This window comes from Nannospalax galili, unplaced genomic scaffold, assembly GCF_000622305.1.
Source record: "Nannospalax galili isolate Female #2095 unplaced genomic scaffold, S.galili_v1.0 scaffold291, whole genome shotgun sequence".
In the NCBI taxonomy this organism is placed as follows: Eukaryota; Metazoa; Chordata; class Mammalia; order Rodentia; family Spalacidae; genus Nannospalax; species Nannospalax galili.
In genome coordinates, this window is record NW_008330588.1 from 4938646 (window position 1) to 4952218 (window position 13573).

The 13573-nt window shown below is 39.6% G+C and overlaps 1 protein-coding gene across 1 annotated transcript in view; it reads left to right on the plus strand.

Annotated features, from left to right (window-relative positions):
* The first annotated feature begins 6 nt into the window (after positions 1 to 6).
* Adamdec1 (ADAM like decysin 1) overlaps positions 7 to 13573 on the plus strand; it is a 22681-nt gene continuing 9114 nt past the window's right edge. Inside the window, exons 1-11 of the mRNA XM_017802565.1 lie at positions 7 to 43; positions 1255 to 1331; positions 2439 to 2517; positions 3446 to 3522; positions 4658 to 4835; positions 5292 to 5354; positions 6201 to 6272; positions 6573 to 6742; positions 7098 to 7179; positions 7866 to 7996; positions 9636 to 9813. Coding sequence (XP_017658054.1) covers positions 1258 to 1331; positions 2439 to 2517; positions 3446 to 3522; positions 4658 to 4835; positions 5292 to 5354; positions 6201 to 6272; positions 6573 to 6742; positions 7098 to 7179; positions 7866 to 7996; positions 9636 to 9813 — 1104 coding nt within the window. The 5' untranslated portion in view covers positions 7 to 43; positions 1255 to 1257. The remainder of the gene's footprint in view (positions 44 to 1254; positions 1332 to 2438; positions 2518 to 3445; positions 3523 to 4657; positions 4836 to 5291; positions 5355 to 6200; positions 6273 to 6572; positions 6743 to 7097; positions 7180 to 7865; positions 7997 to 9635; positions 9814 to 13573) is intronic.

Genomic DNA, 13573 nt, shown 5'->3' on the forward strand with positions numbered 1-13573 from the left:
CAGAGGGATTGAGAACAACCAGACAGAGACCTATGAGGAAGAGGTAAGGAACGTTTCAGTCACCTGTAGACAAGGTGAGAGACCTTGTCAGGAGTAGAAACGATGTTTCAGTCAGCACTGAACATCCTGCAAGAAGTTTATTAGAAAACTTATTGAGAGAGACAGATAACAGCATGGTGAAGTCTCCGAGGGTTCATGCCCCAGCATCACAGGCAGCATGGTGGATCTCTGAAATAGAATCAGGTTCATGAGGCATGAGGGATGGTTCTCTTCTTATGGGTCTCTGAGGAAGGGAGGGTGTTGGAGGGGGTGTTTCACAGCGAGAATCTGCAGTAAGGTTTTCTGATTTCCCAGCTGGCATCAGGGAAGGGATGGGGAGCAGGATGTGTGAGCACTGGTAGCCCTCTGATGTATCCCAGCCTGTAAACTCACTTCCTCAAGAGAGGTATCTGCGCACCTGGAAGTCTGTTAGCTAGAGTTTCAGACCGTGTTCTCAATAAGGTTTATGTGTGTAACTGTGAGTAGGGAGGGCCTGTGACTGTGAGTGGGGAGGGTCTGCTGCTGACCGACCTGAACAGCAGTCTGATCTGGACCCTAACACTGTGAAGGAGAGAGAGCACATACTTCTCAAAACATGGTTGCAATTTAGTAACTCAGATTCATCTGTGTCACTTGATAAGAAAAGATACAGCTTTGCGGACAGTTCCTCAAGTTTGCGGGGGAGGGGAGCCCCCAAAGGCTGCCATTTCTAGGGGATTTTGCTTCCTTTTGGCTTCTCCACATTCACAGCTTTTCCTCACCCCTCCGCCTGCTGACTGTCTTTTTCTAGAATGCAAACATGTATTTTTAGCATATTGCAAATACTTCCCTCATTTTGCTATATTTATCTTTTAAAATTCTTGGTAGATTTTTACTGTTTCTTTTCTTTGATATATTTCAATTAATTCTAAAGTAAAATACATTCCCTGTCCTGTTGGTGATTTATTATGGTTGACAGGTCAGTATATTATACATTAAGGCAAATGGTAAGTCCCTATGTCATATTATGTCATTATGCTTTTAGGAAATCCCCTATTAACACTCAACTTATGTTTTATTTTAAATATGAAGGTATAAGAGAAATGCTTTTGGCTTGTGTCCTTTGTTATTGTCCTAATGCATGCTATGTGTAATCGATACATTATAATAATTATAATTTTAGATAGGACGAGGAATATAACCTATATAGTATAACTATATTGTTAAATAATTTAGGAAATGTATGCACCTGAAGTTCAATATCAGATCATGTTAAATGGAGAAGAAGTCATCCTTCACCTAAAAAAAAACAAGTAAGTTGAATTTCCTGAAAGTCCAACCACTGCATTATATTAACAGAGATTGAGGGAAATTCTCCCTGGGACTCTAATGAGTGTGACTGGACATAGAAGATGTGAAGCATAATAAGCTTTAGGATATGTTAATTTATTCTAATGATGTCTGAGAAGGTTTGGCTTTCTTTACTAGAAAAGTACATGCAAAGTAAAAATCAAAGAGCAATATACCGTAAATGTCTCTCTTCCTTAAACATTTGTAATATACTGAAAATCCTTTCTACTCAGGTACACTTCAACTGTGAATATAATTTTCTGTCACTTTTGTAAGTATATAGGCTTGGGAGATGGCTCTGTGTGTAAAATATTTGCCACATGAGTGTGAGGACCTAAGTACAAACTTCAGAGCTCATGTAAAGTCAAGTGGGATAGTGTGCATTTATAATCTCAGAGACCTTACTGTGAAATGGTAGGCATGGAGGTGTGTTAGAAAAGGAGAATTCCCAGATTGTAGATGGCCAGACTGCCTTGTGTTCAAAGTGGCAGACAGACTGTCTCAAACAAGGTGAAAGTTGAAGACTAACATCTGAATTTGTCCCCCGACCTCCATATGTGTCCTGGAGCCTGGGCACCTGCATAAACACATGATGGGGGGCGGAGAGAAAGAGAGGGAGAGGAAGAGGGAGAGGCGCAGAGAGAGAGAGAGAGAGAGAGAGAGAGAGAGAGAGAGAGAGAGAGAGAGCGCGTCAAAGTGGCAGACAGACTGTCTCAAACAAGGTGAAAGTTGAAGACTAACATCTGAATTTGTCCCCCGACCTCCATATGTGTCCTGGAGCCTGGGCACCTGCATAAACACATGATTGGGGGCGGAGAGAAAGAGAGGGAGAGGAAGAGGGAGAGGCAGAGAGAGAGAGAGAGAGAGAGAGAGAGAGAGAGAGAGCACTTTAAGCCTAAATCATGTTCAACGATTCCTGGGGAAAAAGAGGCCATCAACATCTCTAGCAGTCAGTAAGCCTCTTACAGGAAGCAGCTCTGACTCACTATAGACAATGCTAAAGATGATGTCTGGTAAGTTAGTCTTTATTGAATCCCCAAGTGTATTATGCCACTTTCTGCTCACTGCAGGCATCTCCTGGGGCCAGACTATACTGAAACATCTTACTCACCCAGAGGAGAGGAGGTGACCAGGAATTCTCAGAACATGGTAGGGTCTGAATCCTTTCTGACATCTGGCATTCACCTTGCAAAATGCATAGTCCAAAGACAGCTTTTTAAAATCCAGTGACTTGGAAGAAAAGTGGTTATCTATGGTCAAGATGAGGAGAGCAGATGGGGCAGGACTGGAGGGATGGCTCAGCAGTTAAGCGCACTGGCTGCTGTTGCAGAGAATCCCAGCAACCACATGGCAGTTACCAACTGTCCCTAACACCAGTTCCAGGGGAATCCGACACCCTCTTCTGACCTCCACGGCCATTACACAACATGAGTGTACCTACACACATGCAGACAATGCACTCAGACACATAAAATAAAAATAATAAATACAATATTTTTTAAAAAGAGAGTGGATGAGAAACCACAGCCAACTTTTGAAAGACAGGAGCAAGCAGAGGATAACACTCACACACACAAAACTCATGAACCCACACGCTCGAGTCCACATACACTCATACTCTAACTCACTCCCACTCTCACAAGCAAGCATGCAAGTTCTCTCTCTCTCTCTCTCTCTCTCTCTCTCTCTCTCTCTCAAAGGCGAGGTTAATCAGTAGTTTGAGCCTCACAACCTGACAGCTTTCCAGTCAGCACAAATCTCACATGGACTCACTACTTCTCAGAGGAAGCTCCCACTTTCCTTGGAAGCTTTGGGTGCAGCCAGGAGTGCAATTCATGTGAGAAGACAGTTCACAACCAAATGTGGAGGTCACAGGGTCAACTGTGGATCTGGTTGGGAACTCTGAGTTTCTTGACATTTTCATTCCTGAGATCCGGTAGGACTTGGTTACTACTTGAACTTCCCTATATACGTTACAACTGTGATATATGCATGCTCATAAATTACATGTATATATATAATGTGTATGTATAATGTGTATATTTCTACAGTAAGGATCTATTTTTTTCTACTCTAGAAACATTGCTATTATGAAGGTCACATCCTGAATGAAAAGGACTCTCTTGCCAGTATTCATACCTGTGGCGGGTTGAGGTGAGAACCAGGATCAAAAATATTAAATGTGAAGCAACATTTTGTTACACAAGCTTGATAGGGTCTTCCTTGGTTCTTGTGGCTCCTTACCATTTTGGTAATTTTTTTGTTCATCATTCATTCCTAATTTTGTGTGGTTAAATTGAAGAACAAAGCATCACTTGTTCATTGCTCTATTAACCGTCATTCTGGAAGTCAGTTCCAACTCTGTCCATGCTGAACTTTGGACCCTGAGACTACCTGTGTCTGTTGCCAAATTCACCTACTTCATTCTTGCAACCTAGTTGTCATACTTTTTTTTTAAAGGACCTACCTTACAATTGCACAATTGAACTGATTTTTTGAAGTATGCGTATGTATGTTTCTATTTACAGGTAATGTGTGCCAATTATAGAAAATCCAGAGAATGAGTAAATGCATGAGTAGGAAAATAATGAATGCCACAAAATTTAACCTCTGAATGGTTATTTAGGCTAACAAGCTGTCATGTTTGTACCTTGTCACCGCTCACATGATAAAAGGTGAAATAACACATAGTTACTATTCCAACACAGCTCATCTTTGATGTGACATCACCTTTTCCATAGCACAAAATACCTGCATGCACATAATTTTTAGTGGCTTTTATGCTTGCTTTGTGATGTCACGTGATATGAAATAACTCTTTGTTTCTGAACTAATTATCTCACTAGAAAGAAAGTCTTTAAGCTTCTAGGTATCCCAGTGTGTTACCCTGGCTGCTCTGTCAATTCGCTTTTATTCTATCCAGAGATCTTTGTATCTAAACATTACATTACTCCGTTTTCCATTATACCTATAGAAATTACCAAGAAATATTTGCTAAATGAATAAACTATTGGAAAATAATTGATAGAACTGTGGTATAAATTCCAAATTCTTTGAAATTTCTTAGTTTTACTAATTCTTGAGAATGCTCTGGGTAAATGGCTCAGGCTTCATTTCACTATTGAACAAATACTTAATGTAACTTAAATGAACAGATATTAACTGCCAGGCCTGTTGAACGGTCATTCATGTGTGAAACTGGGATGGAGGGAGAGCATCGATCCTTTCTGAACAGGATGCATGACTGGCATGTCAGGTCATCCTGAAATGCAATCTCCATATCCCACAGCGGGTTCTTCATACATCACGATCAGAGATACCAGATAAAGCCTCTGAAAAGCACGGATGAGGAAGAGCATGCTGTCCTCCTGTACAGTCAGGAGGAACCAGACACAACTAATTACAAGTGTGGGGAGAGACGTGTTGGCAGGAATATTCGAACTTCTAGGTCACTCAAAAGCCCAAACGTGAGCATAGTTTTCTTTTTTTAAAAATTTTTTATTTATTATTTTTATTTTATATATGTGAGTGTAATGTCTCCATGTAGGTAGATGCACCTATGTCACACAATTCCCGTGGAGGTCAGAAGAGGGTGTTGGGTTCCCTGGAACTGGAGCTACAGATGGTTGTTAGCTGTAGTGTGGGTGCCGGGAATTGAACCCTGGGTCTCTGTAACAACAGTCAGTGCTTTTAACCACTGAGTCATCTCTTTAGCCTCTCAGTTTTCTTTTACACTGTTTATTTCAGATGTCTAAAGCAATGATGTATGAAATACAGGCATGCTTAGGGGTGACTGGTATATGCAAAGCTTTTAATGTATTTACTTATAATAATTTGATTTACTTTAGAGAAAAATTATGCTTCTGAATCATTGAAGATAGACATAAATATTAATTATTAATGTTCTCTTATTTTTTATAAAGAAAGAAGACTTTCTTCAGGGAAAGAAATATCTTGATCTCTTCTTGGTACTGGATAATGCCTTTGTGAGTATGAAAGATAGGCACATCGAAGTTCATTCACTTCTGAGTTAATTTATAAAGCAAAGGCAAGCCATAAATCTGCATAGTTAACAATGCATTTTGTCTAACTAGTTTTCTTGGTTGCACTTCCTGCCTTGTGGAAAACAGTTTTCACCCATCCCATTTCATCCCATTTACTATCCATCTGCCACCAAATATTAGACATTGGCAATACACTTAATGCTGTATACCATAATATACTCAGTATTATATACCACATATACAGGCAATCAGCCACAAAAAATGTATTCATATTTTAACACAATATAAATATACATTAATACGTATTTTGAAAATACAAACACAAAACTGTACATCACTTACAAATATTTACATACGCAGGGAAAAATGCAAGAATTTATGCTGATTAATAATCAAAATTGAATTAATATTGGGTTGGTATTAAGACATTCAAATTATTAATTTGATTTATTCAGCTTAAAAATGAACAAGAAAGCCAACTATATCCCTGTAAACCCAGAGCTCAGAAAGCTGAGGTAGGAGGATCAGAAGTTTGATGGCCACCTGGCTATTTACTGAGGCCCTGTCTCAAACTAAACTAACTAACCAACCAAACAAACAAACAAGATGTATAATACTGTAATTTTAAAGAATGTCTAATCTTTCTCTTATCAAAAATCTCTATATTTGAAAGAGAATTTGATGAGATAAAATCTTAGATAAAGTAGTCGTGGGTTGAGTAGATTTTAACTGTGTTGAAACATGTAATTTTTCTATTTAGTCCTGTACTCCATCAGCCTCATTTAAATTTTCTATTTTAATTGCACTTTTTATTTTGCATTTTTTCAGTATAAGATGTATAATGGAAATGTCACTCGGATGAGAAGCTTTGTGTTTGAGGTGCTGAATCTGCTCAATGTGGTAAGATATTTGCCCAGTGAGCTTATTTCCATGTGTGAGCCTGGGATTTCCCGGGACTCACACTATATGGGAGTAAGAGTATCACTCAAGGGGGGAATTCTGGGAAAATTTTAGCGGAACAAAGATCAATATCAAGGCAAAAATTATATACAGTAGCAAAAGCATCTGCCATGATTCCTGTTTTCAAACTAGAAATTCATCACTTATGGTACATCCCTGTATCCCTCACTTGTGGTCAATAAGAGGTCTAAAACACTAAAAGAATCCTGAGTTTTTTCATGAAAAATGCTCTTTCCACAGATTTATAAAACCATAGGTATTCAAGTGACATTGGTAGGTATGGAAATCTGGTCTGATGGCGATAAGATAAAGGTGGAACCTAAGATCGGCAACACCTTTACCAACTTCTTGAGATGGCATCATTCTAACCTGAGGAAAAAGAAGATCCATGACCATGCCCAGCTTCTCAGGTGAAGGCCTGTTGTCCAGGGCAGGTGCACAAAGGCAGAGTAGATATTTAACCCAAGGATTTCTTGGCAGGAATTTCTACTCAGTCGTAACTCCCCAATTAGCTGTAAAGGGTCTGATGTTCTAATATTAGCAACTGACCTATGAATTATTTGAAGGTTCCTGTAAGATCAATAAAACATACCCTTTGATGCAAGATAACAATCTGTAATCATTGTGGGACTGTGATACGGCATGATATTCTGGGACCCCATGAACATAAAAGGTTAGGACATCCAGGGAAATCTATGACATCATTATGAAAAGCTTCCAGTTCCAGAGTCAGATTGTGACGGGGCTTCTCTACCTTTCACACAGTGGAATTGGCTTCCGCAATGGACGCGTAGGAATGGCAGCTGTGAGCTCCTTGTGTACTGTATCTTCAGTGTCTGTTATTGAGGTTTGTACACTTCTGCTAAGGCACTCTGAGAGCCCATTTCTCTATGAAGATGAGCACCATGTACCAGAATAAGCATGATGACCACATGCCAAATTGATAAATCAATTGATCAATCATGAGTCAGTAGATGCTTGTCCTGAAGAGTCCTTGAACTATGAAATCCCACCCCAGTCAGAGGCTTCATACTCAGTTTGTGTTAAGGAATAAGAGCAGGAATATTGAATCATAAAGGGGAGCCAAGATCCCTCTGTGGCCTCAGATAACTCTAAACTAGTTGTTTGGTATCTTTGAAAAGAGATGTTAGACAAAGAAGAAAGTGTATGTGCGATATCATGTGAACACGCTATGAGAATCATAATCAAGGTTTTACAAACCTGAGTCCATACAGTGGCACGCAATAGCACTGGCCATAAAGAAAGCAATTAATCTAACCTTATTTACTGAGATATTAGGGTCTATTAGCTGATTATTCACTTATCGAGCTTGAGTACTGGCTCAATCCCTGCATTCACAGGAGCCAGCATTTCACATGTTCATATACTAGGCAATGAGCAATGGCAGAGAAAAGAGTGTCAGGATGCACTGTGTTTCCTCTCTCAGTTATTCTTCTTACCTACTAAATATTGACAACAACTGAGGAATAACCAAATAAAATAAGAAGTAACAGACGCTTCTACATTTTGTAGGCTAAAAGAAAAAACAATGTGGCTCTTGTGGGAGTGATATCACATGAGTTGGGCCATGTCCTTGGTATGTCGGACGTTCCATATAACACCAAGTGTCCCACTGGGAGCTGTGTGATGAACCAGTACCTGAGGTAAGAAGGTGTCACCCTACAGTAAAGAAGAAAATCTCCCAAGCCTTAAATAATTTACATGTACTATGCAGAGGCTGGGTAGCCCATTAATTCAAGTTCCATTTCTTTATAGACATTTTGCCAAGTTCAGAGCTTATATAAGTTACCACTGTGTTGCTGTGATAAGATAACTTGACCAAAAGCAACTTAAGAAAGAAAGGGTTTATTTTATGCCATGGTTCTAGAGGCATAGAGTCTATGATGGAGGGGAAGGTACAGCATAGAGGTAGGATCAGGAAGCTGGTTACTCAAGCTTTCATCCACACAGGAGAGCAGGAGAGAGCAAGAATGAGAATGGGGGAGAGAGAGAGAGAGAGAGAGAGAGAGAGAGAGAGAGAAATAGGAGGTGGGTAAGGCTATAAACCCTCAAAGTCCACCCCCAGTCATGTACTTCCTCCAGCAAGGCTGCACCTCTAGAAGGTTCCATAACCTCCCTAAACAGCGCCACCAACTGAGGACTAAGTGTTCAAATCCATGAGCCTATGGGGAACATATGTCATTCTAACCACCACAGGGCTCAGTCTTTAAAATTTCTATGTATGCCAAGAAAGATTTCATAAGTATGGTGACTGTATCATTTTAACTTAAAATTGCTTTAGACTCATGTTTCCTAAAAACATTACGCTGATTAAGATGATAATCTTTTTCCAAGATAACCAAGAAAAGATACCTTCAAATATCCCTATCAACTGACCAATCTATTTTAACTTATTTATTATCTGTTAATGCCAGTCACTTTAGAAACATGGGATAGAAAAATGGGTAAAGCATACCTTGTTCTTGAGGTATTCATAAATAAAGAGGGATGTTTGTCTATGAACCCAGAAGCCATCATTTATTTCCTTTCACTTGGTCATGATTGCCATCTCTTACTGCTTGTCCCTTGGTGTGAGATGAATAGATAATAACAATAGTGACATGGGTCCCCTCTTTTACTTTGGATAGTCCAGAATCCCTGTGTTGTTAGCCATAACTGTCAACTTGACAGAACCTAGAATTACCTGGGAAGACAATCTCAATGAGGGATCATATGTTTTTGGTTGGCCTATGGGAATATCTGTGTGAGAATGTCTTCAGTTAATTGAGTTGGAAGACCCACCCCACTTTGGGCAACATCATTCCCTGGGAAGGGGCTCCTGAACTATATATGAGTGGAGAAACTGAGCTACGCACAAGCAAGCAAGTCTTCTCTGGCCTGGATGTGACCAGCTGTGTTAAGTTCCTGATGTCTTGACTTCCCAGCTATGATAGACTATAAGTGGAATTGTGAGCTAGAATAAACCCTTTCTCTCCTAAGTTTCATTTTGTCAGGTTATTTTATTGCAACAACACAAATGAAACTATAACAATTTCCATGAAATGAGAATTCTTCCACCTTTGCTTCTGGGTTCCTAGGAGTCAACATTCCATTAGAACGTTACACACCTCTACTGCCCACCATATACAAAGCAGAGCAGTCCTGAATGGTGATTAAGTGATTAATTCAGGATTTCCATTGAATGGACAGCACTATGAGATAATTTAGATTCTCTTATTCACATAACACCCACAAGCCTTTGCATTGTATATCACAGTACATCTGATGCTTTCTCTGTTACAGTTCGAAATTCCCCAAGGATTTCAGTACCATCAGCCAGTCACATTTTCAAAGATACCTTTTATCTAAAAAACCAAGCTGTCTGCTTCAGGCACCTAGTCCTGAAAATATAATCACAAAACCAAAGTGTGGGAACCAACTTCTGGAAGTGGGAGAAGACTGTGACTGTGGCTCTCCTGAGGTATGAAAACAATGAAATTTAGAATTGTACTTATTAAAATTTTATTTTTAAAAATAATTTATTGAGAATTTCATACAGGGATATAAGCATATAAGGTGTTTTGATCAAATCCATGCCCACTCCCTCCCCTCCAACTCCTCTCATATCGTCCTCATCACTTTTTTTCTGATAACTTCATGTACTTTATCTTCTTTTTTTTTTAATGGGGCTTTTTGCTATTCTGACATTCCTCCCTCTGAAGAGGTAACCCTAAAATCTTTTAAGGATTAGATGAGTGATATCAAATACTTTAGACATTTTTGGCATTTAAAACAGAGTATGTTGCTAAGAGGCCCAAGGACATTTTGACTTTTAGCCAAGAAGCTGGCTACTTTTCTTTGGGGTCTCTTTACACTAACTGCCTAGCCAATTCCTACCTCCTATTCTTATCACACCATCCTCTGAAGAGGTTACCCAGCTTGAGGATAGGGAATCAGGACGCAGACCACTGTGGCTTTTTCCATGCTGAACAGGGACGCAGGGTGAGGCAATTGGGGTACCCCTTCAGTGGGTCTATCTAAAAGACTCCCAAATTTCAGAACTTTTATCTGTAGGGGGAAAAGATGGTCCTTGACTGGTGAATAAGAGTCATGAAGGAGAAGTAAAGGCAAGAGTAGTTAACATTATAAGTTCGAGGCAGGGAACTAGAAAAAAGTCCAAACACAGCAAATTACAAATGTCCATATGAGGGTCCATTGGAATCTCTTGATGAGAGCTTCCAAAAGCATCCTTCTATTGGGTTCTTCCTCATTTTTCTTTTGTCTGCCAAGGCTGGACTCTAGAGTGATGGACTCAGGATTTGCTTTCAGGCATTTTGATAGCTGTTGAAGTGGTTAGAATCAGTGTCGGTTCCCTCTCAAAGGCTTCTAGATAGGGGGAGAAAACAAATTTGGCCATCATTTTAGAGCAATAGCTGGTTGTCTCCCTTAGCTACAGGTGGGAGACCAAGATTTGAAGTCTTACATCTGAGTAGCACTTTCTGATTCAGAACAAAATCATCAAGGAGAAAATTGTCTAAATAACTTTTAACATGGATTTAAGCCTAATGTCTGAGAAGTGTAATCCCTTGAACTCTTGAAGAAATATACTGATCACTTTATTCTTTTGTTATACTTTCCTTTGTGTGTTTAAAACCATACAGTTGGCCAAAATAAATAAATAAATTTATATTTACACTTAAGGTCATTTGAGGCTCTGCTCCTCGGGGGTCACATGGGCTTGGGAGGAGCCCCTGGCTCTTTTCTTTTACCGGTTCCATCTATGTGACCATAGGTCAAAGGTCCTGCTCGACCATGTCTGACTTCACTTGGGAGCATGGAGGAAATGTTGTCTCTGAGTTGACCCTCCTCTTTGTAGACTAGACACTGGTTCAAGTCCGTCTCGTGGGGTCTCCATGGCTTCCCTGAACAAGAAGACAGGTGACTCACCACAGTAACAGGACATTTAGAGAGATGTTCCATAGTCCCCTGGAACTTAGTCGACCTTGGAAGGCAAGGGGCAAAAACTGTCCTTTAAGTCCCTCTGACCAGATTAGTATAGGCCTCAAAGTATGGCTGTTAAAGTTAGTTCCACCAGTCTGGTACTTTTAATTACCATATGCTATGTAGGTAAAGCTTGGGTATAAAACCAAATGTTCTTAGATAAACCTTGACTAGATATATATTTTGTTCCTTAAACTGGTTGACTAAACTATGACCATAGAAATTTTAAGATGATGTATATATTATTTTTGTCTCATCCTTTATATATCATAACAAACCTACATAGACCTTCATCACTTGCTTAGGCTTTCTCATTTTTTCTGTCGATTTCGGAAAATATCTCCAGTCCCGTATCCTTTTAACATCTTTTACATTCTCATTTTCTTTTTTAAAACATTCTGAGATGTAATAACATTAACAAATAAAATTTCCATCTGTTGTGAGAATTCTTTTCCTGGGGATACTAAGCAATGCTTATTCTCTTTTAAGGTTCTAGTGTCAAACCAATGTTTGATTAAAGTTTTACAGGGGAACCGATGAATTTTCTGAACTTACCGAGATAATTGAGAGACTGCTGAAGTATATGAATGACCTGAGGGTATGCACACTGGAAGCCTTTACCCAGCATGGGTCAAGCCTTCTCTTCCTAGCCTTCCCCAGAGAGTATCCTTTACCCTCCCCAAATCCAGGAGACTGTGTGTGATTAGGGCCAAATTACATACAGTTGGCTGGGAAGAGTGGCTGGATACCCTGGTAAGGGTCCAATGACCCTGATTGCTCCTCCTTTAATGAAGGAGCACAACTAAAACAAGCCCAACCGTGACGATGTTTAGCAATCAGGCACAGCTGAAGTCGTGGTGATGGTCACAGAAGAGACTGCTGTACAGTATCATCTTATTAAAAGAACATGGAATTTAAAAGGATTTGGTGCTAGGATCCACAAATGAGAGAGAACATACATGTTTTATATTTCTGAGTCTGTTACTTCACTTAGTATAAGTTTCTAGATCCATCCATTTACATGAAAATTTCATTATTTCATCTTTCTTTACTGCTGAACAGAGCAGCATTGTGTAAATATACCACAGTTTTGCTAACCACTCATCAGTTGAGGGCACTTAGGTTGCTTCCATCTCAGTATTGTGAAAAGAGCAGCAAAAAATAAGGTTGTACAGGTGTCCTTTGGTGTAAGTCCTTTGGGTATATGACAAGGACCGGTATAACCAGGTCATATGGTAAGTTCATTTTTACCTTTTTAAGTGTTCTCCACACTGTTTTCCATAGGGATTGCATGAGGTTGCAGTCCCACCAGCAGTGAATGAGCATTCGCTTTCTCCACATCCTCACCAGCGTTTGGTATCATTTGTTCTCTTGATCCTAGCCAGTCTGGTTGGGGTAAGGTGATACCTTAGGGTGTTTTAATTTGCATTTCCCTAATTACTAACAATGTTGGACACTTTTTGAGATGCTTCTTAGTCATCTTTATTTCTCCTTTTGAGAATTCTCTGTTCAGATCCTTAGCCCATCTTTTAATTGGGTTACTTCTTTTCTTGATTCTTTGTTTTTTGAGTTTTTATATAGTTTGGATGCTAAACCTCTGTCAGATGTGTTGCTGGTCAAGATTTTCTCCCACTCTGTGGTTTTCTCTTCACTTCCTCAGTAGCTTCCTTTGATGTACAGAAGCTTCTTAGTTTAATGAGGTCCCATTTGTTGATTGTTGACCTTGTTTCCTGAGCAACTGATGTCCAGTTTAAAAAATCCTTCCCTAAACCTATATCTTGTAGGTTTTTGCCAGTGTTTTCTTCTAACAGTTTCAGAGTTTCAGGCTTCACACTGAGATCTTTGATCCAAGGTGAAAGATAGGGGTTTAGTTTAATTCTTCCACAGGTAGAGAACCAGTTTTGGCAGCACCATTTGCTCAAGATGCTGTCTTTCCTCCAGTGAATGTTCTTGGCCCCTTTGCCAAATATCAGGTGGCTGAAATTGTATGCACTCATATTTGGGCCTTCAATTTTTTACATTGATCTATGGGTCTATTTTTGTGCCAGTACCATGTTGTTTTAATGACTATAGCTCTGTAATACAGCTTAAAATCTGATATAGTAATGCCCCTGGTATTGCTCTTAGTGCTCAGGGTTGCTTTGGCTATCTGAGGTCTTTCGTGCTTCCATATGAATCTTAGGATGGTTTTTTACAATTCTGTGAAAAATGTCCTGGGGATTTGATTGGAATTGCATTGA